We start from the raw sequence: 24,597 nt of genomic DNA, 5'->3' as shown, positions 1-24,597 counted from the left end.
TGGCGGGCAAACAGACGCGCAGCGAGCCGGCGCCATTTTGTTTCACTTCAGCGGTCGTCGTCGTGCGAGGCGGGTTACTCAGGCTCCGGTTTTCTGGACTCGGGGGGTTTAAAATTTAGCCAGGGAGAGAGAGAGAAAAAAAAAGTCTTTCTCTCTTTCTATATATTTTTTCTTGGGTCATATATTAAAAACAGATTTGTTACCGCTTCGGAGAGTCCGTTTAAAACCAGAAAGAGCGACACAGACGGGGCGAAATATATCATTATATTTCTGTAACAAATATCCTTCGACAGAACAAGGCCCGAGGGCGCAAGACGAGCCGCGGCAAGAAGGCCCGAAACGAAAGCCGAGAGAGAGCGAGAGAGCAAGAGAAAAGTGGAGGTTGGAAAGCGAGAGAAAAAAACGCTAGGCCCCAACTCGAGACCTTCCTCAAGAGTAAAAAATAATTCGACAATAAAAATTCGTTGCTTCCTCTCACGCCTTCAGGTAAATGTCAAGCGAGTTTTTATTATTCGTGTGCGTGTGTGTGTGCGCGCGTGTATAGAAAATGTAGTCTTAAACGGCTTCGTTCGTGTTAATCTCGTTTGAATTCGTGTTTTTTTATTTAATTTGAGGGAAGGAGGTTATATCTGTATATATATATATATGTGTGTGTGTTTTTGAATTTATTGGGAAACGTTTCCGAGCGATTTAATTTTATTTTTTGTATTACCTTTTTTTAAAACAATTATCGGACCTTCCTCGTTTCGGGGAAAAGGGGAGGGTGGAAGGAAGAAATGTCCGATTTAAGAGTGCCCTTCCCCCCCAAATAAAATGGTTATTGTGCAATACCCCTCTCGTCCCCTCCCCTCCCTTCCTCTCTGTTCTGTGTACGTGCTATAAACGCGCATTCTGCTTTGGCGTAAGACCCACGGATCATTTCATAATTTCTTTCCCTCCCTCCTCAGGTCTTAGACTGAAGATACGAACGGTAATGATCTGTAAATCTTACGTATACTTTTTTAAAAATAAAAGAGGACTGTATATAAATTATAAGAAAATGGAAAACCGGGAGCCCGAAAAACATGTGTCGAGGGTTTGTTGCCTTGTACTTTTACTTGTTAAGTTTCGTATGCAGGCTCTTTATTTTTTCCGTTTTAAAACGGTTTGAGAGAGCGAAGTTTAGTTTTGTTTCTCCTCTCCCCCCCCCCCCCCCCCCCCCCACCCCGAACCACCACACAAGGAGCGTTTTGTACGATATAGTATATTAGAAACAATCGAGCAGAAACATTGAAAATGTTTGCTTAAATGCAGTGTTTCTACCCGGTAAAGTTTTTTTTAATCTCCAGGTTAATACATGCGCAGCCTGATTTTGGCACAGCCTGCTGTTGATGTTCAGTGCAAATTTATTTCCTGTTGCAAGTCATTTTTCTCCGGCTTCGTGGCTTTTGCTCCTCCATCCTCGCAATCTTTTAACCAAATACATTCGGTTATTGGATATATTCAGTACAGTGTATTCAGGAATATTGTACAATAAGAGTTTGTGAACTTGATGGCTACATTATATGCAAGAACAGTAGCTTTTCAATTTAAATAAACTCATTAGGCTCACATTTATTTTAAAGAGCCTCTTCTCCTTGGTGCAGTGCTGCGCAGCAAACAAATGTGATAGTGGAGGGTTCCAGATTACTGTTTTTTTAAAAGAGCATATTCAAGGCTGCACTGTAGAAAATCAAGCTCTTGACTTTGTCATTTTGATGGGTGATCTGCACTCTGGGGAGAAGAGCAATGTATCTTACACTATTTTGACATTATGCGCAGCCTTGATGAGAGCCATTTTATGAGGTCAGTGCTATTCTTTCCCATTCTCTTCAGTTACAGCCATTTCATAGTCCTATATTGTCACCAACTTGCCCGTAACTCTTGTCTTAAGTTTCAAATGGTTGTTTTTTGCATGTGTAGTAGCTATGAACTTGCCCAGTGAGTACGTTACAGCTCACTTAATTCTGTCATGACACAGTACAATTTTAGGGGGGTGGTGCTGGGGCATGCAGATTAGAGAAGTTCTGAATTCTTAAATTTTATGCAATTTAATTTGTGGTATTTTTTTAAAAAGCCATGCTGAATTTTTAAAAAAAATAATTGATAAGGTCATAATGTGTCTTCGGTACTTTAGGTGACATTGGGAAATACTCATCAGATCATTATTGTACGTGGCTTCGTTAGTTTTATAAAGTGCAAGTGTTTAAATGGGAATACTTGGAATTGAAGTTTTGATTTTTCTCCGCCCCCCCTCCTAAATTTTTGCAGCAATCTTGCTCCTGTTTGCTCTTGCTACACATTTTTGTGATAATAGGCTGTTTGATAGATTTGGGAGGAATCCATTTGTAAATGGGAAAAGCAAACTATATAATAGTTAAAATTGCCAGGTACCCTTTCTCTTGTTCCTGTTATTTGTAATTTGGATTACATGGGGTTACTGGATAATCTTGAGAACAATAGCATCTATTTTATAGGCAAACTGCATCTGCTATTGATACAGAAGAACTGGCCAGACCAGCAGTACTTGTTTTAAGGGACAATTATTTACTATGTCAAATTTAACTTTCCATTTTTCTGTCTTCAGAAATTAAGATAGTTGTCTCGACTGTGATGCGGACAATCGTTCTGATGTTTTTGAAGACTATTTAACAAGACACCAAAGTTGTATCGTTGTTTGAATAATAAATTTTAATAGAACTATCAATGTTATTTTATAATAGGGACTTTAAACCCAGAAGAATGGACTTGAGATCTGTTGAAAATTAATTTCTGTATGGTGACATTGGAATTGTCATTGTATGTATAATTTGTTAGGAAATATAGAAATGTGGCAATTGTGTTGATTTGTTGCAAAATGAGTCTTCACGTTAGTACGCAGAAGTTTACAGAGGCAACTTATTCACATTGTTTGGCCTTTTTGGAAGATCAACATTCTGGAAGTTCCTTGATTTATATGAATATTTATATGAATTATAAATTATGAAGCAGAGAAATTTCACCATCTGCATATTGATCTCCCAATATTATGAAAAATGCACATTGTAAACTTAACTACAGATATTTGCTTACTGAAGTAAATTTGCAAATTAAGCCTCTTCTGATCTTGACATAACTATCCTGATTTGATTTGATGTCAAATCAGGATGGTTAGACTGTTGGGCATGTTCACCTCAGGTAGCCTAGCTATTTCATTTCTACCAAGGTCGACTAGGATGGAATACTGTCCTTTCCTACCCTGCCCACATACATCTGGTGAGTTTTAAAATAAGTTACATTTCCCAACTCTCTTCAGTTAGGCTCTTTCTTTGGTAGTAGGAGAGGGAGGGCTTGTTTGTAATCAATTACCTAATTGTTGAAGATACAGCTTCAAAAAAATCATCGTAGCATTTAGAGAAACATGATTACATTAAGAACCGTGCACTGAGTTACGCAACTTTTATGGGTGTACTAATGATAACCAGTTATATTGTGTGAACTGTTGTGAGATATTTGTTGATTTTAAAAACAGGCGCCTAAAAGGGACTACATTATTCGATATTTTTGGGGTCCAATTTGAATAATTTATGCATAAATGTAGCCACACTGACATTTAAAACCCTTTATTTTCAGCTAACTTAAAAAAAGTAAAAGCAAATTGCATGATAAAATGGCATTAGATTGTTCATAATTAGCTAAAATTAACATCTTAAAAAATGCAGATACAGCCATGGCCAATGTTTTTAACAGTACTCATACAGCAATGAAATCTGATGACCACCATTGAGGGTAAGTGGGCAAATTCCACGGTGCAGATGAAATAGAAACTGAATTTAAACTGTAAAAATCTCACTTGTGCTAGTGGACAACAGTATGTATCATTGTAGCTTGAAATTGAATAGATAGGTCCTGATAAATTGTCCTCATCTGTTTGTATATACACCGTGGAAAATCGTCGGTCTTAACTGCTAATTAAAATCCAGCCTCCTGCATGTCCTCAGAAATTACTGCCTGGTTATCCACGTAACGTGAAGGTTGCATTTCTAAATTTACCGCACTAACATATTTTGGATGGATACATTCAATGCCCTATAGTCTTAAGGGCATTTCAATCTCATATTCATTTATTTCCTTTATTACTGAAAAATATTTGTCTTTGGGATATGTTATAGCTGCTCAATTCTATTTATAAAAAAGTACTTTCTCTACTGCAGTAGTGTTTAATGTTGAATTGCATTTATATTTAAACATCTTAAAACGTTCTATATTCTTTGGCTGGCTAGACTGTTCTGATATTGCTGAACACGTCTAATTATTGTGTATTGTGTATGATCCTTTTATTTGTGAACTTTTACAGCTGCTTCTCCTGAGATCCTAAAGGACACCAGTGGCGGCATGAGTATAGACTCAGGATTTGTCAAAACATTTTCCTAATGTTTTCACACAAGGAAAACTTTACTACTTTTACATTAAGACTAATCTAATTGATATGTTGTAAATGTTGAGGTTTCTTACTGCTTATGTTTGTTTTGATGGAACAAAAGCTTCCTTGGGGATGCAGTGTGCTATTGACTTGTTTTTACACTCGTCATAATAAGCATGTTAGAGAGCATAGTAGCTAATTTCAAAATCTGAAGTAGCCACTTAAGTAATAGATGTTCTCCCAGTGTTGTCAGGGTGAAAACATTTTCCTAACTACAATATTTGGGCACCTTAATACTTTCAGATAATAATAATCCTTGCATTTGATATAGCCTTAGCAAGGCACCACAAAGTGCTTCACAGAAAATACTGTAAAGTGAATTGACTGTATATTTTGTGGGTAAAACGCGACAGCCAATCGTGCACAGCAGTGTCGCACAAACAGTTGGGGATGGAGTAACCAAATATTTTTATTTTTTGAAGGGATTATTACCCCTAGAAAAGTGATCCGACAATCGACTAACATTTGGGTTCCTATTTACTACTAGGTGAGCCGAGGTGTTTGGAGTAAGGAAGCGTGCCCAACGTTTCGCTCTGCCCGGAAATCGAACCCAGGTCCTCTCGCTTGCGAAGCGAGTGCTCTAACCACTAAGCTACAGGGACTTCAGATGTAGTATTCTGACTAGTAAAAAATGGACTGTCAGAAGCTATTATCAGTACCTAGAGAAATATTCATATAAAATCTTGAACTAAGCCCACAGCAATATTTTAGTCACTTTGTCTTACTTTCACCCTTTCCCCTAGCAAAGATGTTAATTTTCTTAATAGGAACGGTCGTAGTTCATCCTACATTATACAATACTTGGGGCAGAGGTAAAGGTAGGATTTTTAAATCCTACTGTCATAACAAATTGGCAAGTGCATTGCACCCTTTTTGATGGAGTAACTTCCATTGTTCTAACCATCAAAATATTTTGATCTTAGGTAGTTACTGTATTTTTAACCATCCCTACTCCTCTTTGTATGTTTTGCAGGAGACAGTCGGCGAGGAAAAAACATGGCAGATGACTTAGATATTGAAGCAATGCTCGAGGCACCTTACAGAAAGGAGGTGAGAAAGCAATGACATCCACACAGGTCATAAGTACAGAACAATATAGCACCATTTATGAAACTACTGCTGTGCAATACTCATTGAATTTCACAATTCCATAACCCTTTCATTTTAATGTTTACTGCATATAGAATACAAATATTTCACTACATTTAAGTAAAGTTTTTCTTTACTGTTGAGCTGGTTCTGCAACTAGAAATGAGTTCTTTTTTGCAGTAGTTTCGAGTAGAGTGATGAATAAATGCCCATCTATCTCTTTTTGTAGACTTGCCTAGTGATATCACATCTCTACTACCATGAATACAGCTTTGATTCCAGTCTGAACTATCAAACAATAAGGTAGTAATTGCGTGAAGTATCGCTGTTCTGTGGTACCCAGGGTAAAAACCCAAAGCCCAAGAAAAGATGGCCTATTCTTTGGTATAGCAACAAGGTGAAAGTACGGTTTTAAACAGTAAACTTATTGCATTTTAGTATCAAGGAGTAGATGAACTGTAAACACAACAAAATCCGTAATGTAGAGCTTTTAAAAAAAGCTAATGTTCTGCATGCAAAGAAGTTTCACAGAACCTAAACATGTAAGCTATATTCATTTGTTAAATTTCAACGTACCTGTATATAATGTATATATTGATAAATTAAACTTCTACAGAGAAACGGGGCCCTGTTTACACAGAGAAATTGAGTTATTCGTGATTGGAAGCTTATAACATGGCTAGTTTGGCCATCTCGTGCAGGCTGGGTTCAGGAAATTCACATGGTGGGCCATTGAACGAACTACTGAGAGTGCAGGTGGTACTGCTAAATGTTGTCCAGACTGGGCTAAAATCATTCTTCATGGAACTGACGCTGATCTATATGGTACCCTAAATTATTTTGGGACTTCTTCCCTTCCCTCTGAACTAAATTATGTTCAGTTGAGAGAATTTGTGGTGTTTTGAGCAGCTTGCAATAATTGTGAATTGTCTCGATTAATGAAGCAGAATGTAGTGATGATACCATTTCCTTTTGGTATTTTTTTAAATTAAAACAAATCTGACAAAATTTGAGTGACTTTATTGTTTAGGAAGTGTTTGTAAGGCAGCTTCACATGTACATTGCTTCAGAGGTTAACACCAAAGAGAAATATTAAAGTGATGAACTTTTGTGAAATGTAGGGATTCTCGTCGCCTGCTGTTCAGTAGTTTTTAAACACAGCCTCCGTAAACCTACCAAATATCCATCTAACTTTGAACCCTAGAAGGTAAATTGTAGATTCTCTTCTGTAGGTAATGTACATTTGTTGTAACTGATTAGTGTTTCACAACATAAATGCATTATAAAAAGTGGTCAATGTGTTTTAAGTCAAACTCCACAAACTGCAGAACAAATGCATAATGTTTTTTGTCTGTTCTAACACAATATTTTGTTTTGCCCAGCTCAAGGCTTGACGGTCATTTCTTCTAGCCGCATAACTGCTGCCATAATGTTTATGTAACATTAACACATACCTTTATGGTAAGGCAGAAACCATATTAGGATATACATTCCTGTTCTGCCTGTCTGTAAAATACATTTAAATGCAGTCACCAAAGTGGCTCCTCGGAAGAAAATAAATGATATTTATCAGTAGCTGCTTGTTTAACATTACAGAACATTTGTGTTTTAACTCTGGTCCATCATTAACATTATGGATATTTTCTAGAGGAAATTAGCTGAAGTACAAAGGTTTATTTAGCCTACAGCTGGAATTCAGACTTTTTTATGTTTTTGTTAGGGAACAGCATTTGACCTATCGCACAGGTGCAGTAATGACATTTTATAGATTTCCATGATCGGTAAAGGGTTTACAGTGGATGGACAATTTGCTAATAGTGTTAATTTACTATTACCTTCAAACTATTCATTCATGTTTGTGCTGCACAATTTATTTTATTAGTGGGGTCTTTTTACTATCCTTAAAATGCAAGTGCGTTTTTTTAAAAAAAATCACTCATGGAATTACTTTCCCTGGAGTGATGGACCTAAGCTTGGATATTCGTGACCTATCTTTCATATATTTAAGACCATAATTAGATCTTGATGTGATTCGTCAAGCTTTGTCGCTGCAAAATAGCCTGATTGTGTTTGAATGGTGTTTCCTTTAGTTACCTGGTTTAATATGAATAATATTCCCTGTGTAAACAGGACCACATTTATAGGGAATGATTAGGCTGAACTGGTGGATTATTGACGACTTCAGATTTCTTGGGAATCGGCGTTACTAAGAGGTGTGATTCCCTGTTTGCTTCAGGGCGAGATGTGTGAGAGAGGTGACTTCGAGCTCTTACAGTCGCACCCTTCCAGCACAAATGGGCGAAGACGTGAGGAACAGGATTGGTCGCAGGAAATCGTCTGTGGCTTTCTAACACAGCCACACTTGTCTTAGGCATACTTTTAGCACTGGTACTGATCGTTGTGTCAGTAGCAGCAAGAAGATTATCTTACCCTCCTATCTTCCTAAAACCTAATATATAACTTGTGTAATTAAAATGTGTAATGTTTATAGAAGGGTCCATTTCAAAGAAACTTTAGAGTTTCTTGTAAAAGTAATATCTTTTAAATGATTATGTTCTATATTTTCTTATTCCCTCTTCCCTTCCCCTCACGACTTGCAAAATGTTTCCCCTTCGTCATTCTGATGTTCTTCTGTCGACCTGCCTAGGATGAGAACAAATCGAGCAAAGCCAATGGACAAGAGGAGCGTAGTAAAAAGTAAGTACTCTTAAGTTGTAGTGTAAACTTAGAATATAAAGTAAATTAAAGTAAATTCTAGAATTCTTTGCTCAAAAGACTAGGTCCATTCAAATTTACAAGACTATGGATAGATTTTTGTTAGGTCAGGGTATCAAGGGATATGGGGCAAAGGCGGGTATTTGGAGTTGAGGTACAGATCAGGGATGATCTAATAGAATGCTGGATCAGGCTCAAGGGGCTGAATGGCTTACTGTTCCTATGTTCCTAAGTTGTTCCAAGTACTGTTTTGAAAGCTTCACTGCAATTTATGCATTTGTTACCAACTGATCTGCAGCTTAGGAAATTTCAAGAATTCAATTACATTCTTTTGTCAGTTTTTACTGAATCTAGAGTTGCTACTGGATCCAAATTTGGTATTTGGATGATCTAAAATAAAACTAATTTTTTTTTACATTAAGAAAAGGGGGCACTGTCCTTAAAAGGTTTGACAGTAGACCTAATATTCTATGCTGTTTGGACTTGGTAGTAGAGTGTTATGTAGTCTGGTTTGTACTTCCTATTCCACGTAACTTTAACTCAAGCTGAAATGTTTAAAATCACCGAAATTGTGGGTTTGTTTTTAAAGAGCCATTTCTGTGACTTGTTTTTTTATTAAATTAGCCCAGTACCATGCTTGTACTGGTTGGGTGCAAATTTTGCTGCTTCTGAAAGCATCACCTTGTCACGTTGAATATAGCAATAGAATGACACACAACAACAACACAATGACATTTGTAAAGCGCCTTTCACGTCGGGAGGAAGTCCCAAGGCGCTGGACCGACAAAGTTACAGACCCGAGCTGGGAGTCGGGGAGGGTGGAGGGCAGACAGAATCAGGGAGATCGAAAGTACGGTTGAAGAGGAGGCTTTTGAGATGGATCTTGAAAGAGGCAAGGGAGGCGGCGAGGCAGAGGGACTGTGGGATGGAGTTCCAGAGGGTGGGGGCAGAGTGGCGGAAGGCCCACCCGCCAACAGTGGGGCGAGCAAGGTGGGGGAACGTGAAGCAGACCAGAGCCCGCTGAGTGGAGGCAGCGAGCTGGATGGTAGGTGGTTAGGAGGTCGCAGAGCTCGGGGGGAGCAAGACCATGGAGGGCTTTGGAGGTGAGGGCCAGGATCTTGAACTGTATCCTCTGTGTGATGGGAAGCCAGTCGAGTTGGGCAAGTATGGGGGTGATGGGGTCATGGAGCCGAGTGCAGGAGAGGACACGGGCTGCAGAGTTCTGGATGATCTGCAGCCTATGAATATTCACACCCAAGTTGAATGGCATTGATACTGTATTTGGGGTTTCAATAGCTGCTGCAGACTTTATTAGAAGACTTATTTCCTCAATTGTTTTGAAAATGGAGACAATTTAAATTTTGTGTATGTATACATAGTCACTATTTTTGGTACAACAGCTTATCGATCTTGACAAGGATTATTATTATTGCTAATTGTTCTTAGTGGGGCTCCAGTGTGAATTTATAACCTGAATCCCTGTGAGTATGCCATGTTCAATTCATGATTATTCTTACCCCAGACGTGCAATTGATTTATACCACTTTGAAAGAGTCATGAATTTTTATATAATTCAGGCAAAGTCAGCTTGTTCACGGTCTGCGATTGAAGGGGGATAAATTCAGAAGGATTCTACGCAAACACGGTTTCAGTGACCGATTAGCGAACCTGTTGAACAGGCTCCCTAGGGAGATGGTTGAAGCAAGAAGTGTTGATTCTTTCAAACACAGATTAAATAGTTTTCTTTTAGGCAATATCAGGGGATGCAGTACATAGGCAGTTTGGGACATATGCGACCATCTAGAAGGTGAACTCGATGGACCGTGGTCTATTTTTCGTCTAGTATTTCTTATGTTCTTATTATGTAAGTTGTAAATAGTAATTTGCACCATTACACTGAGGATTCAATCTGTTTACAGTGAGGTCTATAATCTTGGTGGACAAATCGAAGTATTGTCTTTCCACTGTAAGGGTGGACCAACAGAATCAACACACTGAGCACAATATTGAAGCCGTTCTAAGTGGTTGGCGGTTTCAGGTGTGAGTGTGGACAGGCTTAAATCAAATTAAGTTAGGTTGAAGTATAGCATCTGATAACTCGGTAAGTGTAGTATAGTAACTGTACATTAAGGCAGTGTTACAAAAACAAAAAAAATTAGATTTGTATAGTGTCTTTCATGTTGGGACTGTCCACAAATGATTTATTATTTCTTCAGAAAGAAAAAGAGCCGAAGTCGGAGTCACAGCCGTGAAAGGAAGAGAAGCAGAAGCAAAGAACGCAGGCGCAGCAAAGAACGTGAAAGGAGGAGGAGTAGGAGCAAAGAAAGGAAAAGCAGAGAGCACCGTCGCAGTCGAAGCAAGGATCGGCGAAGGATAGAGAGAGGCCGCTACAGGAGCCCATTGTACGTTCCCTTATTTGTAGTTTCTAAATTTGTTATAAGTAACAACTTTGAACCATGAGTTTTTTTGTGATTGCAACAATGGTTCCAAAAATGTTTTTTAAATTAAGACTTTTTCATTGTTAGAAAGTAAGTGTTAAATGGAAAGAAATGTATGAAATTTTGTGATCAGATAGATAGATAGACACACACACACACATAGATATGTGTGTGTGTGTGTATACATATATATATAGGGCTGCTGTAGAAGGGATCTTGTCTTATAAACTTGTATACTGCTGATTTGGCTTGGGGATAAGTACCAAGCATAAGTGCAAGTGATTGCATGAACCTGAGGTATACCAGAAGTATACCAAATTTTCAAGACTGAAGTGGATAGGTATTTTTTAGGTATCCCTGTATCAAGGGATATGGGGCAAAAGTAGGAAATTGGATGAGGTACAGATCAGCCATGGTCTTGTAGAATGTTGAAATAGGTTTCTGTTCCTGTAAGGCCAAGCACAGCAGGATTCTGTAACTTTAACAGCAACCTCAAGAGTTGTAGTGAATGGCTGATATATAACGCAATGTAATGTTCATGGCACAGTTTCATTTTAAGGATCTCAGCTAGCTGGGCTGAACTTTTTTTTAAGTCAAATTTTCAGCTATTTCTAATTGATTTTTTTACAACGCAGGGAATGTTTCTTCTATTAGCAATCAAATGAGCTTTTGATAAATATGGGAAAAGAAGTAATACCCTATATAAGATTACCTCAGGCAAAATGTTGAATTGCTACTGCTTTGGAAGTTGACTGTTGGGTATATATTCATGTAAATTCTTTCTGTGCCATCTTTATTTACCTAGTTTGGAGAAGCGACTTATGTAAGTACATGTAGTGTATTTTGATTTTCTCCATTTTGCGATTTTACCCTATCTGTCATTAAGCCTTTTAATTAACTTTGTGAGAAGGAAGATGCATAGCACTATCAAGTCTGTTGATGAGCTTTGGTTGATAATTCTCAAGAATTAAGAACCCGTCACAAACCTTGTCTGCCTTTTACATTCAAACTCATCTGGAAATGGACCTGAATGGAATTATTTCCACAAATAAATATCACTTCAGGAGCTTTTGGAAGTAGTTGTGGGTCTCAGAATTTTATAACTTGCCAAACAACTATTATCAAGATTATTTAGCTCAGTTGAGGAGCGAGCTATTTTGGGATTTGTGTTGTCAGAACATCTGACAGCATAGTTTAATGACGTAAAGCTATAAAAAAAATTGTCCATTCAACAAGACGCTGACTGTCAGATGTGTTTCTTCCTCCTCCTACACCTAAAAAAAACTGCTTTTCCTGCAATGTATACTTTCATAACAAATCCTTGGGTAATGAGAATAACCTCAATTTGCTTTTCCATACTCCCATGTTTCAAGCAAATCTCTGAAGAATTGAATTGCGGTTAAACAAAATTAGGGGGGCACTGAATCAGAGGAGGGAGACTTTTTAAAGAGAGCTTGACATATTATGCAACAGGCTGATCCCTGACAAGTTGAATTCATTTAGGTTCAGATGAATGGCAGATATTGTATATTAAAAGTAAAAATAACAGATATGGGATGGGATAGAATTTGCCAAGAGAGTGCAAAGAGACTCATCACTTATCAAGTCGAAACAGTGAACAAAACAAACATGATGTTGGGTAGCTGATTCGAGCTGTGCTGTAGGCCACATTTAAAGTACTGCATGTATGTCTTGATCTTAGAGGTGCTGCCCAAACACAGATAGTGAAGAGGAGAGCAATAAAACTAAGCCTAAATTTAATCCTTGTGTTAGGGGGATGAGCTAACAAATGGGAAAAGATGTCTCAAGGAGGATTATAAAGTACACAAAATGTTCATTGTGATTGAAAAAGTAAACCTAGAAAAATACCTTCAGATACACCTTTGGCAGTGCACAAGATTAGGGTTATCATGGATATTGAAGCAGAAGTATTTCTTTGCATGGTGGTTAATCAACAACTAGAATGAGTTACCAGGAAAGGGTGGTTAAATACTGGATGTTCAAGAAATGATTTGATACGGTAATGGATAGGTAGCAGTATCAGTACTTAGGAAGAGCTAGATAAAATGGGACAAATGTGAAATTGTAGAATATATGGACTTCCAAGAAGCAGTGAATTGCAGACACTCGTTTTCCGGTTGCATCTGTGATGCGCTTGAATAGTTTTAAAAGTTTGAAGAATTGACTATATCAGGGACTGGATTAGTCACGCTTGATTTATTTTTGGATCATAAATGGTCCAGTGACTGGTGAAAAAAAGCCATTTAAAATTCAAATGCATAATTAGTTTTTGTTGAGCATTATTCGGAGACTGTCCATAGGACTGGGCGTCCGTTAATGCTATTGTGGTAACCAGTGATTTCCTGGATCTTGACTAAAGTTTGTACTCTGATCGCCAACACAAAACCTAGGGTTCTTTTAGGAAACTCATCACTTGTCTCTGTAATAACTATAAACAGCACTAATGCATTTTCATCAGCTGTGTGTTACCTTCCCTGCAACCGATTTCAAAGTGAATAATTTATTCTGTTTAGCTGCACAGAATATCTTGCATTCAGTCCAGTTTTTGTTTGCCATTTTAGTATTTTGCATGTCGGGTTTTCCTTTGTAATTTGATGTGCTTTTTGATTGGCTTTATTAATTACCTTCATCACTACTTTGAATGGAGGTTGTTGTGACGTCCTTGATTTAGTTATGCTATTAAAGAATTAAATGAATGCCATCCCTATTGATTCATGCATTTAAAATTGATTTGTGTCAATTCTGTGTATATTGGTCATCAGAATTCTGTATAGTGGGGACTGGGACAGCATCAAAGGTGGGGATTCAAACTTTAATTTACACTAAATTAGAATGGGGGAAGAAATATTTGATTTTTAATTTGTGTTACTGTATTTGTTATTGAATTCAATTTGTTTCTACTTTGCTAAATACAGGCAGTTGGGAATATAATGAATTTGAGCCTTTATATGAATCCCAGCCCTGCTGAAAATGTGTCCTGTGATTATAACTAGCTCTGTGTTTTATTTTTAACTTTAGCTCCGGGCCGAAATTTGGTGGTGGTGGTGGAAACATGGGCAGAGGAAAGATGGGCATGCAGCCTGGCATTAAAATCAGGTAGGACTTCAATTAAGTCTATTTATGAAAACTGGTTTTAATGGCAGCTCTTCTTTATTTGTGTGACTTTTTCGAAAAAAGAATTCTTAAATAGCCAAATTGGGCCTTTGCAGGTCATAGGTTTCAATTAGCATATCTGGAGTAGCAGTTTACGACAATTGGCCTCTGTCCTCCTGGTTAATGGAGAAAATTGTTTACGGGGTGGGGGGTTGCTGTTGGACCCGTTTTCCACTAGGTTTCACTAAAATTCACTTTCTGTAAAGTTTGTTGTGTCTATTTTGTTTATTTTACAGGAATGTGGATCGAACATAGTTTTATGGATACTTTCAATGTTGTTGTGATTTTTCTTTCCTACCTAGAATGTTTACTAACTCTTTGCTTTTGTCTTGAAATTCTGAAGTCGTCGGCGTTCCAGAAGCAGAAGCCCACATAAAAGGGATAAGAGCCCAATAAGGTTTGTTTGCAGAGGAATGTTCTCAAATTTTGACTTTCTTAATTCTGTTCATTAGCTAATCCAAATGAGCTGCAACTACTCGAGACCGTGCTCTGTGAGAGTCCGAGATATGTCTTTTGAAACCGAGTCTCCGCATGCACCTCCTGTGATGCAACTCCTGATGTAGTCCAGGAGGTTCTGGTCTATTGGGTTTAGAAATGGTTTTGTGAAAACAATATGACAGAATATGAGCACATGTCCTGGCTAACAATTTACTAGATTGAAAAAAAATTGGCTTATCAACTTTATTAGCTTTGTAAGATTATATATCTACAAATGCGGTCACTACACATTACAGAAAACCGAAGCCCTTTGAGGCATTTTGACGTGATGAGGCACTATCGGGTGCAAAGGTTATTATTTGCTGATAGTCCTACCAGTTAATTTGCTCATTTAGTCACACAATCCTAGTAAAGACCTGCACTTTAAACCAGTTTGGTGCTGATTATGTAGAATTTATGAATTTTTGTAAAACTGTTTCAACGTCTAAGAAGAATTTTGCTTTTAACAGAGAGCCAATCGATAACATATCACCTGAGGAAAGAGATGCCCGCACAGTGTTCTGCATGCAGCTTGCAGCACGCATTCGACCGAGAGACTTGGAGGAGTTTTTCTCTTCTGTGGGAAAGGTAGAATCTTTGCAATTAAACAATATTACTTTTGTGGATTTGCAAAAGTGAGCCTTAATTCAAAAGGGTAGCGTACCTCATGTATGACTTTAGTTTTTAAAGATTGTCTGTTGCTTGTCCCATTCAGATGTATGGAAATGTCTTTTTTCTGGCGTGTACTGGGTCTGTTTTCAGAAATACAGGTAAGGTTCAGTGCAAGTGCTGAGAAAGCCTTATTGAGGTGAGGCTGTTGAAATCAAAAACATAAGCTGTTGGGGATCATGTTAAATGTTGGTTGAGGTACTTAATGACAGCTAATTGAGCACACAAATGTCTCGTACTTTGGGTGGAGCAGCAGTTGATGTGGTGTGAAAGGTATATAATGAGATTGTTGAGGTGGGGTGTTGTGTGCAGGTTGAGCTTGCGTTCTGTGTTTTATGAATGCTAGTGTCTTATTTTCAAGTGTATTGATTTTGAAATAGGTTTAGTGAAATAAAATCCAAAATCACCTAGGATTTTTGTTTAAGATCCCTGCAACCCTGAAGTATCTTCTGAATTTATCTGGAAGTGTGACATTGAAGAATTTCTAATGGACTATGATGAGGGGATGTGAAGCATTGGGTTCATTGTGGGAAATAATTTCTGGCGAAGAGTGGTTTGGTTGCAAGGGTTGTAGGTTTATGATGAGACCTGCTTAAATTCAGGCATAATAATAAAACAAACTTAGTGGGTGTGTTCCTAATTTATTATCCCTGATTCTCATTCCATTCTGTAACTGAAAGAATAGGTATTATTCTGGAATGAATTTCTTAAAAGTTAAACATTTGAAGAAGGAAAATCTAGCCAGGAGTACTGTGATCGCTGTTACTTTTATTTAGGGTACTTAGTTCTGTTAAATCACAAAACTGATTAGTAAAAGCATATTATTTGTATTTACACAGGTTCGAGATGTGAGAATGATATCGGATAGGAACTCTCGGCGTTCAAAGGGAATCGCTTACGTGGAGTTTGTTGATGTGAGCTCTGTCCCACTTGCAATTGGTCTGACTGGGCAGAAATTACTTGGTGTTCCAATTATTGTTCAAGCTTCACAGGTAGGAGGCTATCTCTTAATTTGGGGGATTTGTTGTGTTTGAACATTGATAATTATAATACAATACAAAATTACATTTACACAGTGCCTTTCACATTGGGAAGACGTCCCAAGGTGCTGGACAGTCAGGTATTTGGACCTGAGCTGGAAGTCGGGATCAAGAAGGGTGACCGAAGGATCGGTCGAAGAGGAGGGTTTTGAAACACGCCTTAAAGGAGTCGAGAGCAGGGTGCGAGGCGAAGGGAATGTGGGATGGAGTTCCATAGTGTGGGGGCAGAAAGGCTGAACGCCAATGGTGGTCCTAATTGGTCACGGTCATAATTTTCAGCTTTACGTCACGTTTTTAAGGGAGAATTGTGCAATATGGTTCAGTTCTGAATGTGGTTCATTTATGTACTTATAACAGGCTGAGAAGAATCGAGCTGCAGCCCTTGCTAACAACCTTCAGAAAGGAACTGCAGGACCAATGAGGCTATACGTAGGATCTTTGCACTTCAATATCACTGAAGAAATGCTGAGGGGAATTTTTGAACCCTTTGGGAGAGTAAGTATGATTAATACAAGAATGCAGGAATTCAGTTATAAAGCATTTTTTCAGGTCCACAAACTGCACCATCATCTTATAACATGTGGCTTCCCTTCCTGTGTATTGTACACTTGTGCCGTAGCCTGAATACTTACGGTCTGGTCTGTGTTGTGACTCCATTCCCATTCTAATGCGCTATCACCACACTTTAATAACAGCTAAAAGCTTTGTAATGCTTTGGGGTGATTATACTTATATTCATTAAAACTAGAGAGTAATAAGATCCTATATGGAATGTAGATTTATACAGACAGACATTTTGTCTTTATCTATACTCAGCTGGGTATAATCAAAGCTACGCTAACCAAGGGGGTTTGCTGAGTGATCCGGCAGATCCTTGAGTTATTGGAAGGCAAAAATACACCTTACATTTTTTACAGAATACATTAGTATAGATGTATCTCTTTAGGATGTGGCTACTTTGTTGCAGAGCCCATGGATACCATGACAAGCATACCGCATGTTAGTGCTTAATTAAAGTGGAGTCCTGTAGCTCAATGGTTAGAGCACTCGCAATCCAAGCGAGATACCTGGGTTTGATTCCTGGCAGGGCGAAACCTGGGGCAAGTTTCCTTACTCCACATGCCTTGTTAATAATTCCTAAAAAAAAAAATGGTCATTTCAATCTACAGCTGTTTGGGGGACACTGCTGTGCGCAATTGGCTGCTGCATTTCGCCCACAAATATACAGTCAATTCACTTTACAGTCTATTTCTGTCTAGAAGATGTGAAAAGTGCTATATCAAATGCAAGGATTATCATTATAAAACATTTTTTAAATATAGCTCGACAACGATAGGAGATCCCTAAAAAAAACTGTCCATGGCACTCATGAATGCAAGACCTTTCCAATGAAGTATAAATCATGTCTTTATATCAATCGGTAGACAGACACACAGTTACTTTGTCTTTAATAGTATAGATGTTCCATGAGCATAATGGTATGCAGTAGTTTCTAATGTTGATTTATGTTTTACTTTAGATTGAAAACATACAGCTAATGATGGATAGTGAAACTGGTCGGTCAAAAGGCTATGGATTCATAACGGTGAGTATGGTTTGTGTTTTAAGTTGCAGTGAAATTTGATATGAACAGTTTTATGTTTTAAATAGATTTTTACTTTTGAGTTTGTGCATCTTGATTTGTGCATTTTAAGTTTCACCTTCAATTTGTAAATCAAATTTTTGACCAGGAAATANTTTTTTAAACTAATGGTCTCTTTTCTGTTCTCTTTAGTTTTCTGATGCTGAGTGCGCAAAGAAGGCGTTGGAGCAGCTGAATGGCTTTGAGCTTGCCGGTAGACCAATGAAGGTCGGTCATGTTACAGAAAGGTCAGATTCATCAAACGCTAGCTCATTCCTGGATAGTGATGAGCTGGAAAGGACCGGTATTGACCTTGGAACCACAGGGCGCCTCCAATTGATGGCTCGACTTGCAGAAGGTAGCTTGCTGGGAGAGGAAATGACAAGTTTTTAAAAATTGCTTGTGGTTAGTTACTGATAGAAAATTTCAAGGTTGATTTGTTTTATTATCCACAAAATAAAATTCAAAATCTGAGTTCAGTGACAGCATCTAAAACAGAATCTATTTTATCTGCCGCTTCTGTGCTGTTTATCCTCGTGAAGTTGTTTCAATGGAACAAGTTAAAGCTGATTTTTTTTTTCAAAGCAAACACAGAGCTGTAGTGAATGCTTATCATAAATCATTCACCCACTAAATATGCACTTTACTGTATATTCTAAAGCGCTTTGACACGTCTCGAAGATATAAGACGCTATATCAGATGCAAGGGTTATTATTATCAAATAATTGCTGTTTTGGCAATACAAATTTAGTTGTTGTTGCTTTACTCTTGCACTTTTCCATTCATAAGACTTATTATTTTTGACAGTTTAACCCATATAGGTTTAGCTGTTTTTGATTCTTCAAGGTTAAATGAAAATTTCTGTACATTACATAAAAGATGTTATTCATCAGAGGCTTTGGTTCATATTTGGCTCATGTATGTTAATTATATGTTTTCAGGCACAGGCTTGCAGATTCCCCCAGCGGCTCAGCAAGCATTGCAGATGAGCGGCAACATATCATTGGGCGCCATGGCCGCTGTAACAGGTAAGGTGCCATTTCAGTATTCTTATCCAGTAAACTGTTCTATCTCTGAATTGACTTGGGTTTTAATAATAAATCCACTTCATTTCAGGTTATAGAATATTACAGCACAGAAGGAGGCCATTTGGCCCATCATGCCAGTGCCAAATCTTTGGAAGAGCTACCCAATCAGTCCCACTCCCCTGCTCTTTCCCTATATCCTTGCAAATGTTTCCTTTTCAAGTACCTATCCAATTCCCTTTGAAAGTTGAATCTATTTCCACCACCCGTTCAGGCAGTGCATTCCAGACCGTAACAATTCTCTGGGTTAAAAAACATTTCTTAAATCTATGTCCCCTGGTTCTGCTGACCCAGCTCCCAGTGGAAACAGTTTCTCCCTATCTAATCTATCAAAACCCCTCATAATGCATTTTCATTATAAAGGTCAGTTTAGTGTCTTCTGATATCGCAATATTTCATTGTCTTTGACGTTTTAGTTGCTGACAAGGAAGTCATAAAATCAAGGAAGTATCTAATCTTTGTACAATAATAAAGTTTATACTGTGAATTGGATTTTATGAACAATTTGAGAGACTAAGTCTCAGGCCAGTAGTGCTGCAGTGCTTTGTTGCAATGCAGTATTGATGTAGTAAACTTAGTAAAGTACACATTGGAAGGTAGAAAAGAAATTTTGTGATGGTTCTCATTATTAAGCACTTCCCCATTGGTGTGAATTAATTTTTTTCTTTGTTTTATACTCAGATTTGCAAGCCCGGCTTATCCAGCAGACTGAAGGTACTTTTATTTTTGCTAGTTGTTGTTGGGCAATTCATAGTTATGAAAAGAGGAAGGAGTTTCTCCTGGTGGCCCAGACAACAATCCCCAGATAAAATTTATCATTCACTTCATGGCTACTTGTGGAACGTTGCTTGGTGCAGCATTCGCCCACAAAATACACACTTTACAGTATAGCCTGTGAAGCCTTCAAGGTGTCTCAACAACGTGTTAATGTGCTATATCAAATGCATATTACTATTCTAAATTATAGAGCTAAATAGTCATGCCAGCTTCATTTACTTGCCTTCAACTGTATGTATATTTTAGTCCAAATTTACTCAAGTTTAAGCTTGATCCTCGTCTATTATTTTCCTATGGTGGCTATTCCCACTTTATGAGCAACCACCATATTACACAATGTAAGGAAATGATGTACAACAGTTCAAGACAGGATTTTATATGCAGTGTTTAATGTCTTATTTCAAACAGGATTTTTAACCTATTATAATTTGATTTTCAGCTTTAAATCCTCCTTTGGCTATGTCAACACCACCAATAGCAACACAATGTTTCCAGCTCTCCAACATGTTTAACCCACAATCGTAAGTAACTTCAACTTCCATCAAAGGAAAGAGTTGCTATATTTTTGTGGATCACAATCTAGAATATCTTATCTTTAATCTGTAAGCTATTGTTCTTTAAACATTTCTGCCACATGCACTGAAGGCTTTTAGAAACTTAGAAAAGAAACTCTTCAAATTAAGTCGAATATATTGCACATCAAGGTCTCCACATCACACTCTGATTGTTTGTGAAACTTCATTCTTTAGGGAAGATGATCCAGCTTGGGACCAAGAAATCAGAGATGATGTCATTGAAGAATGCAACAAACATGGAGGAGTAATTCACATATTTGTGGACAAAAATTCACCCCAGGTGAGCATCTATTGTTTTGGTTATACTTTATAGCTTTGTATTTATTGTCTCAATTATGGTATGAATTTGCTGTCAGCCGCACTGCTGAAATTGGCGTACAGAATCTTATGGAATATTCCCCCTGTTGTAGCAAGTTTCAGTTAGTGAGCAGTAGCTTTCTGTGAGCACCTTCAAGGAGCTTGTTAGGGTCACAATTGAAAATCTAGAATTTCCATGGGTTGGTTGATAATTTCCCATTGCAGTAAATCACTGCCTTACTGGATTCCCGAGTATCTGGAACTTGAACCTAGCCAGCCCGGGCCCGAAATAAAAAAAAAATCTACGGTCCCTCGTGTAGCCTCTTAACTCTTCTAGCTCACACCAACACTGAGCATGAATTTCTTAACACCCATGTAAAAATTTGCACACATAAGGAAACCTGCAGTGCTGAAAAATGATGGTCAATGCTAGTACCGGCATTGTAATTTTGCTTAACCAGAACTTCCTGCTCGCCAGTCCGGCTGATAATTGGTGACCCTGCGGATGTTTGGTCGGAGACATTCTTGGATTTATACTCTAGCCTGAATTGATGTCTTCATAAGAGAGAGAAACAAATTGAGATATTTTGTAGGTAGTATGGATCACATAAACGATGTTCACTTTTTATAGTTGCAGAAAGTGCTGAGAGTCGATCTTACTTGGAACATAATTTTCTTATATGAAGAGAATAGGGCAGTAAACATTTCAATATTTCTGCAACATTGTTTTATCAATTGGTTTTAGTATCTCAAAGATCTGGTAAGTTATTAGGATGGCCAGGGTTATGGTGTCCATATATCAGGAACCCCCATCAGCAGTATACAATAGGAAACTGGACTGAAAATGAGATGTACCAGATTTTACAAAGTAGATTATTCAACCCAAGTGATTATGATCAAAAGGAAAACCAGTTGCAGAGTTCAAGAATGACCATTGCTTAATGGCAAAAAGATTAGCTCAGGTCATCCCATCAAAACTTTCTGCTTCGGATACTTTGAAGAAAGCTTTGTAACTCATGTTATCTTCTGTCACAGATGAAACTAGTATTATAACTAGAGTGGTCAATGGGTGTAATATTTTTATTTGATAGACTGGAGTGCTAAGTTGCCTTGATGTTTTTCAGGCTTTCTCTCTGACCTGTAATTCTTGAAAAATTCTTTGTCAGAATTGTGATGGCAACATCTAATGTCAAAAAATAGTGTAAGTTCGCTGATCTTCCTTTCCCCCTCCCCCACAAAGCAGCCTTTTGATTTGTATCTTGGTAATTTGTTGGGGCTTGCGGTGGTAGCATTGGACTGACGTTCCTTCTGCTTCCTTTCTTCAGGGAAATGTCTACGTGAAGTGTCCCACTATAGCTGCGGCTGTTGCTGCTGTTGGAGCCTTGCATGGAAGATGGTTTGCAGGTAAGTACTTTGGGTTGCGATCTTTGGCTTCTCTTAGGCTATGAATTGTATATTTCTTTATTGCTCCTTCCGTAAAATCATCTAGATATTGGCCTGTATTCCTGTTCATGATCACTTATTTGTGGATGTGCATGGTGTTACACAGATCTTGGCTCATTTTGCTTCAGTAATGTCCTGTATGTTGCTGAACTCTCAATGGGGTCCTGTTTCATAAAATCATAGAATTATACAGCACAGAAGAAGGCCATCGTGTTTGTGCCACTGGCTCTATTACCACATCCTAATCATTTGGAGTTGGAATATATTAAAATGCTGAGTTAGTAATTAACATTTTATTGATTAAATGTGCGTTGGGAGTGGGGGGGGGGTGGTCCTAGGATTTGATCTGATATTTTGTGTAGATTCCCAGTTATGTTGGTATTTCTTCTGTTAATAGAATTTTGTGTTTACAACCCTAACTTGGATTTTTATTTCATCAGGAAAAATGATCACTGCTGCCTACGTACCACTTCCAACCTATCACAACCTCTTCCCAGATTCACTGACAACCACCCAGCTACTGACCCCAGCAAGACGATAGATATTGGGGAGAGGGGATGGGGGGGGAAGGGGTTGAATTCGGGCAAAAATTCAAGGAATGTGGACAACTTCATAACTTCCTGCTGTACAGTTAATACAAATGAAAAGTACTGGAAAAATGACAAATTCCTACAGACTTGAGACGATTTTTTTTTCAATTTTGCCAAGCCCTAGTGGAAGAAAATAAAATGGCAGACATGTAGATTTACACAAGCATCCTATGGCTAATTACTTACTTTGTTACCTTTTTTTGACTGCACAGTAGCATTGATCATCTGATGGGCAAAAAGAAAAGCTGTCTATTAGCATTGCAAAGCAGTCCCCGCCTTGTGCGGGACTGAAGTTATTTTGTGGTTTCTGTGATAAGACTACTGCAAGTCAAGTAGACTCCATAGGAATAGTACTGCATTCTTGTTGTCTATTTTAAGTTACATATTTAGTTGATTTCATTGATCTTCTGATTGAACTTACCAGAAGAGCCTATTAAAATTTTAAAATATAAATTTTTATGTGAAAGTACTATTGTATCTAATGATAGGGTTGGAGACGGCTGTCTTTGAATACTTAAGTTGACCGTTTATTTCTATAACATCCTTCGCTGCTGTTCATTAAGTCCATGGTTAACCCTCAGAGCAAGATGTTGCATTTGTTGTGCTAACAGTATGGAGTTTGTTTGCTCAGCAGGGTATGGGTTAATAGCTCAAGTTACATTGTTTGTTTTCTGAATACTTGGCTGCTGAAGCAATCTGACAGGCAAGTTTGTATTGAGCATTGAAAGTTTCCTGGGACCCTGGGTAACAGTGGGGAATATAAAACACTGAGGTTTAAAAGAACTGGAAATGTGGCCCTTCTACCCTGTAAAATTTCAGGATGAGTTTTTCTTTATCACATATATATCTATACATTGTCTATATCCTAAAGTTCTATGGTGAGGGGATTAAGATGGCATTATCCAGACATTTGGATCAACAAGGATACACTGTAAGTTATAATTTGATTTATAATAATATGTTGAAAGAAATTTTCAGTCCACTTCCCCCCACTCTAAATTGAGAGTTAAACGGCAATACAGATATCAGCTATTTCACCACTTCTGACTTCTACAAGAAGGTATTCATCTGGGTTTGGCGAGCATACATATGACCAAAGTTGTGGCTTTTTCAAAACATTGCAGAAAGAAACATACAAAGTTCTAAATAGCCTTTGTGTACAGTTGGTCTTTAGGAAACTGTTTAAGATTAAAGCTATTGTATGTACAGTTTGCCTTATTTGGGTCTGTTTTCAGTGGTGACCTTTTTTCCCCCTTGAGCTTTTCTTCTGTAAATAGTTATAACAGTGATGTGCTGTCCCTGTGCTTCCATAGGATCTAGGCCAGACAAACTTAATCTTACCTTAATGTATATAGACTTTAGCAGAAGAGGAAAAAGAAACTCAGGAATAGTAACTGTTACCAAGTGGTAAAATATTAGCAACTTTTGTTCTTCAAAATAGAAAGGAAGCTGCAAACAACTGCAAATCTCATTAGTAAGGACACCCTGAACCAGTGAAGAGTATGTGCAGTTCCTATTTGGCAAAAAGGAAGCCTATTATTGGGTTGGGCTAACACAAGCAAAATATTGGTTCTTATTCATGATGGTTTGACTTTACATGACCACGCCTAAATTGTACACTGGACCTTATGTTTAACTGCATGTTTTTTTTTGCTGTTACTGTCCAATAATACAACAGCCAAATATAATTTGATCCCTTCTAATGAGTCTACATTTGGATACTGATAACAGGTAAGCTTAGTCTCTCTGTAATATTAACTGCATATGTTTGGACTGAATCCTAGAGGTCAAAGTAATTCTCACTGTCTTTGTTGTATAAAATCTCCAGCAGTTAAACCCATTGGAAAAGTTTAGTCGCAAGAATTTCTTTAATATAAATACCATATTAAAAAGCAATGAAGAATGAAAAGGGTAATAATAACTTTGTCTGGTCGTGCGTGGTGTCTTTTGCTGTTTTTTTTTAAGCTCTATGAGCTCTTAAGTGTAAACGTTACCCAATTCCCTTCTGTAGTGTGATTAAAACAGCCCGGTATTTCTATTCCAAAGTAATGATTTTGTAATTGGTACAAATTTTGTATAAAAAGGCAAAATCACTCTTAAATAAAAAAATGAAAGAAAAATAAGCT

At 37.8% G+C, this 24,597-nt stretch overlaps 1 protein-coding gene and 1 non-coding gene across 5 annotated transcripts; both read left to right on the top strand.

The window, feature by feature from the left end:
- rbm39a (RNA binding motif protein 39a) lies at positions 1-24,594 on the top strand. Of its 4 annotated transcripts, XM_007908680.2 has the most exons (19): positions 7-486; positions 948-970; positions 5,454-5,530; positions 8,217-8,266; positions 10,501-10,686; positions 11,528-11,545; positions 13,762-13,839; positions 14,240-14,293; positions 14,844-14,961; positions 15,882-16,034; positions 16,440-16,577; positions 17,602-17,667; positions 17,857-18,061; positions 18,646-18,732; positions 19,471-19,503; positions 20,006-20,087; positions 20,316-20,421; positions 21,764-21,842; positions 22,322-24,594. In XM_007908680.2, exons 3-19 carry the CDS (start codon positions 5,477-5,479, stop codon positions 22,420-22,422), a joined length of 1,608 nt encoding a protein of 535 aa, XP_007906871.1. In that variant the 5' UTR covers positions 7-486; positions 948-970; positions 5,454-5,476; the 3' UTR covers positions 22,423-24,594. The 4 variants fall into 4 exon arrangements, with proteins under 4 accessions (XP_007906874.1, XP_007906871.1, XP_007906870.1 ...); XM_007908679.2 differs by lacking the exon at positions 948-970; XM_007908683.2 differs by lacking the exons at positions 948-970; positions 14,240-14,293 and having other exon boundaries at positions 1-486.
- Positions 10,197-10,344, top strand: LOC121850401. The gene has a single exon (XR_006085586.1). It is a non-coding gene; the product is annotated as a small nucleolar RNA U89 (small nucleolar RNA).
- Positions 24,595-24,597: the final 3 nt, after the last annotated feature.

The sequence above is a fragment of the Callorhinchus milii genome, unplaced genomic scaffold, assembly GCF_018977255.1.
Source record: "Callorhinchus milii isolate IMCB2004 unplaced genomic scaffold, IMCB_Cmil_1.0 Scaffold18, whole genome shotgun sequence".
Taxonomy (NCBI): domain Eukaryota; kingdom Metazoa; phylum Chordata; class Chondrichthyes; order Chimaeriformes; family Callorhinchidae; genus Callorhinchus; species Callorhinchus milii.
Note: the sequence above shows the minus strand (reverse complement) of the source record. Positions and strands in the feature narration are given on the sequence as shown.

What these genes read in the sequence shown, in the direction of transcription:
- rbm39a (XM_007908679.2), top strand. Translation starts at nt 5,477, where the DNA reads ATGGCAGATGACTTAGATATTGAAGCAATGCTCGAGGCACCTTACAGA. An exon ending in AGGCACCTTACAGAAAGGAG is followed by an intron (nt 5,531 to 8,216) that starts GTGAGAAAGCAA and finishes CGACCTGCCTAG; the next exon opens with GATGAGAACAAATCGAGCAA. An exon ending in CGCCATGGCCGCTGTAACAG is followed by an intron (nt 18,733 to 19,470) that starts GTAAGGTGCCAT and finishes TTTTATACTCAG; the next exon opens with ATTTGCAAGCCCGGCTTATC.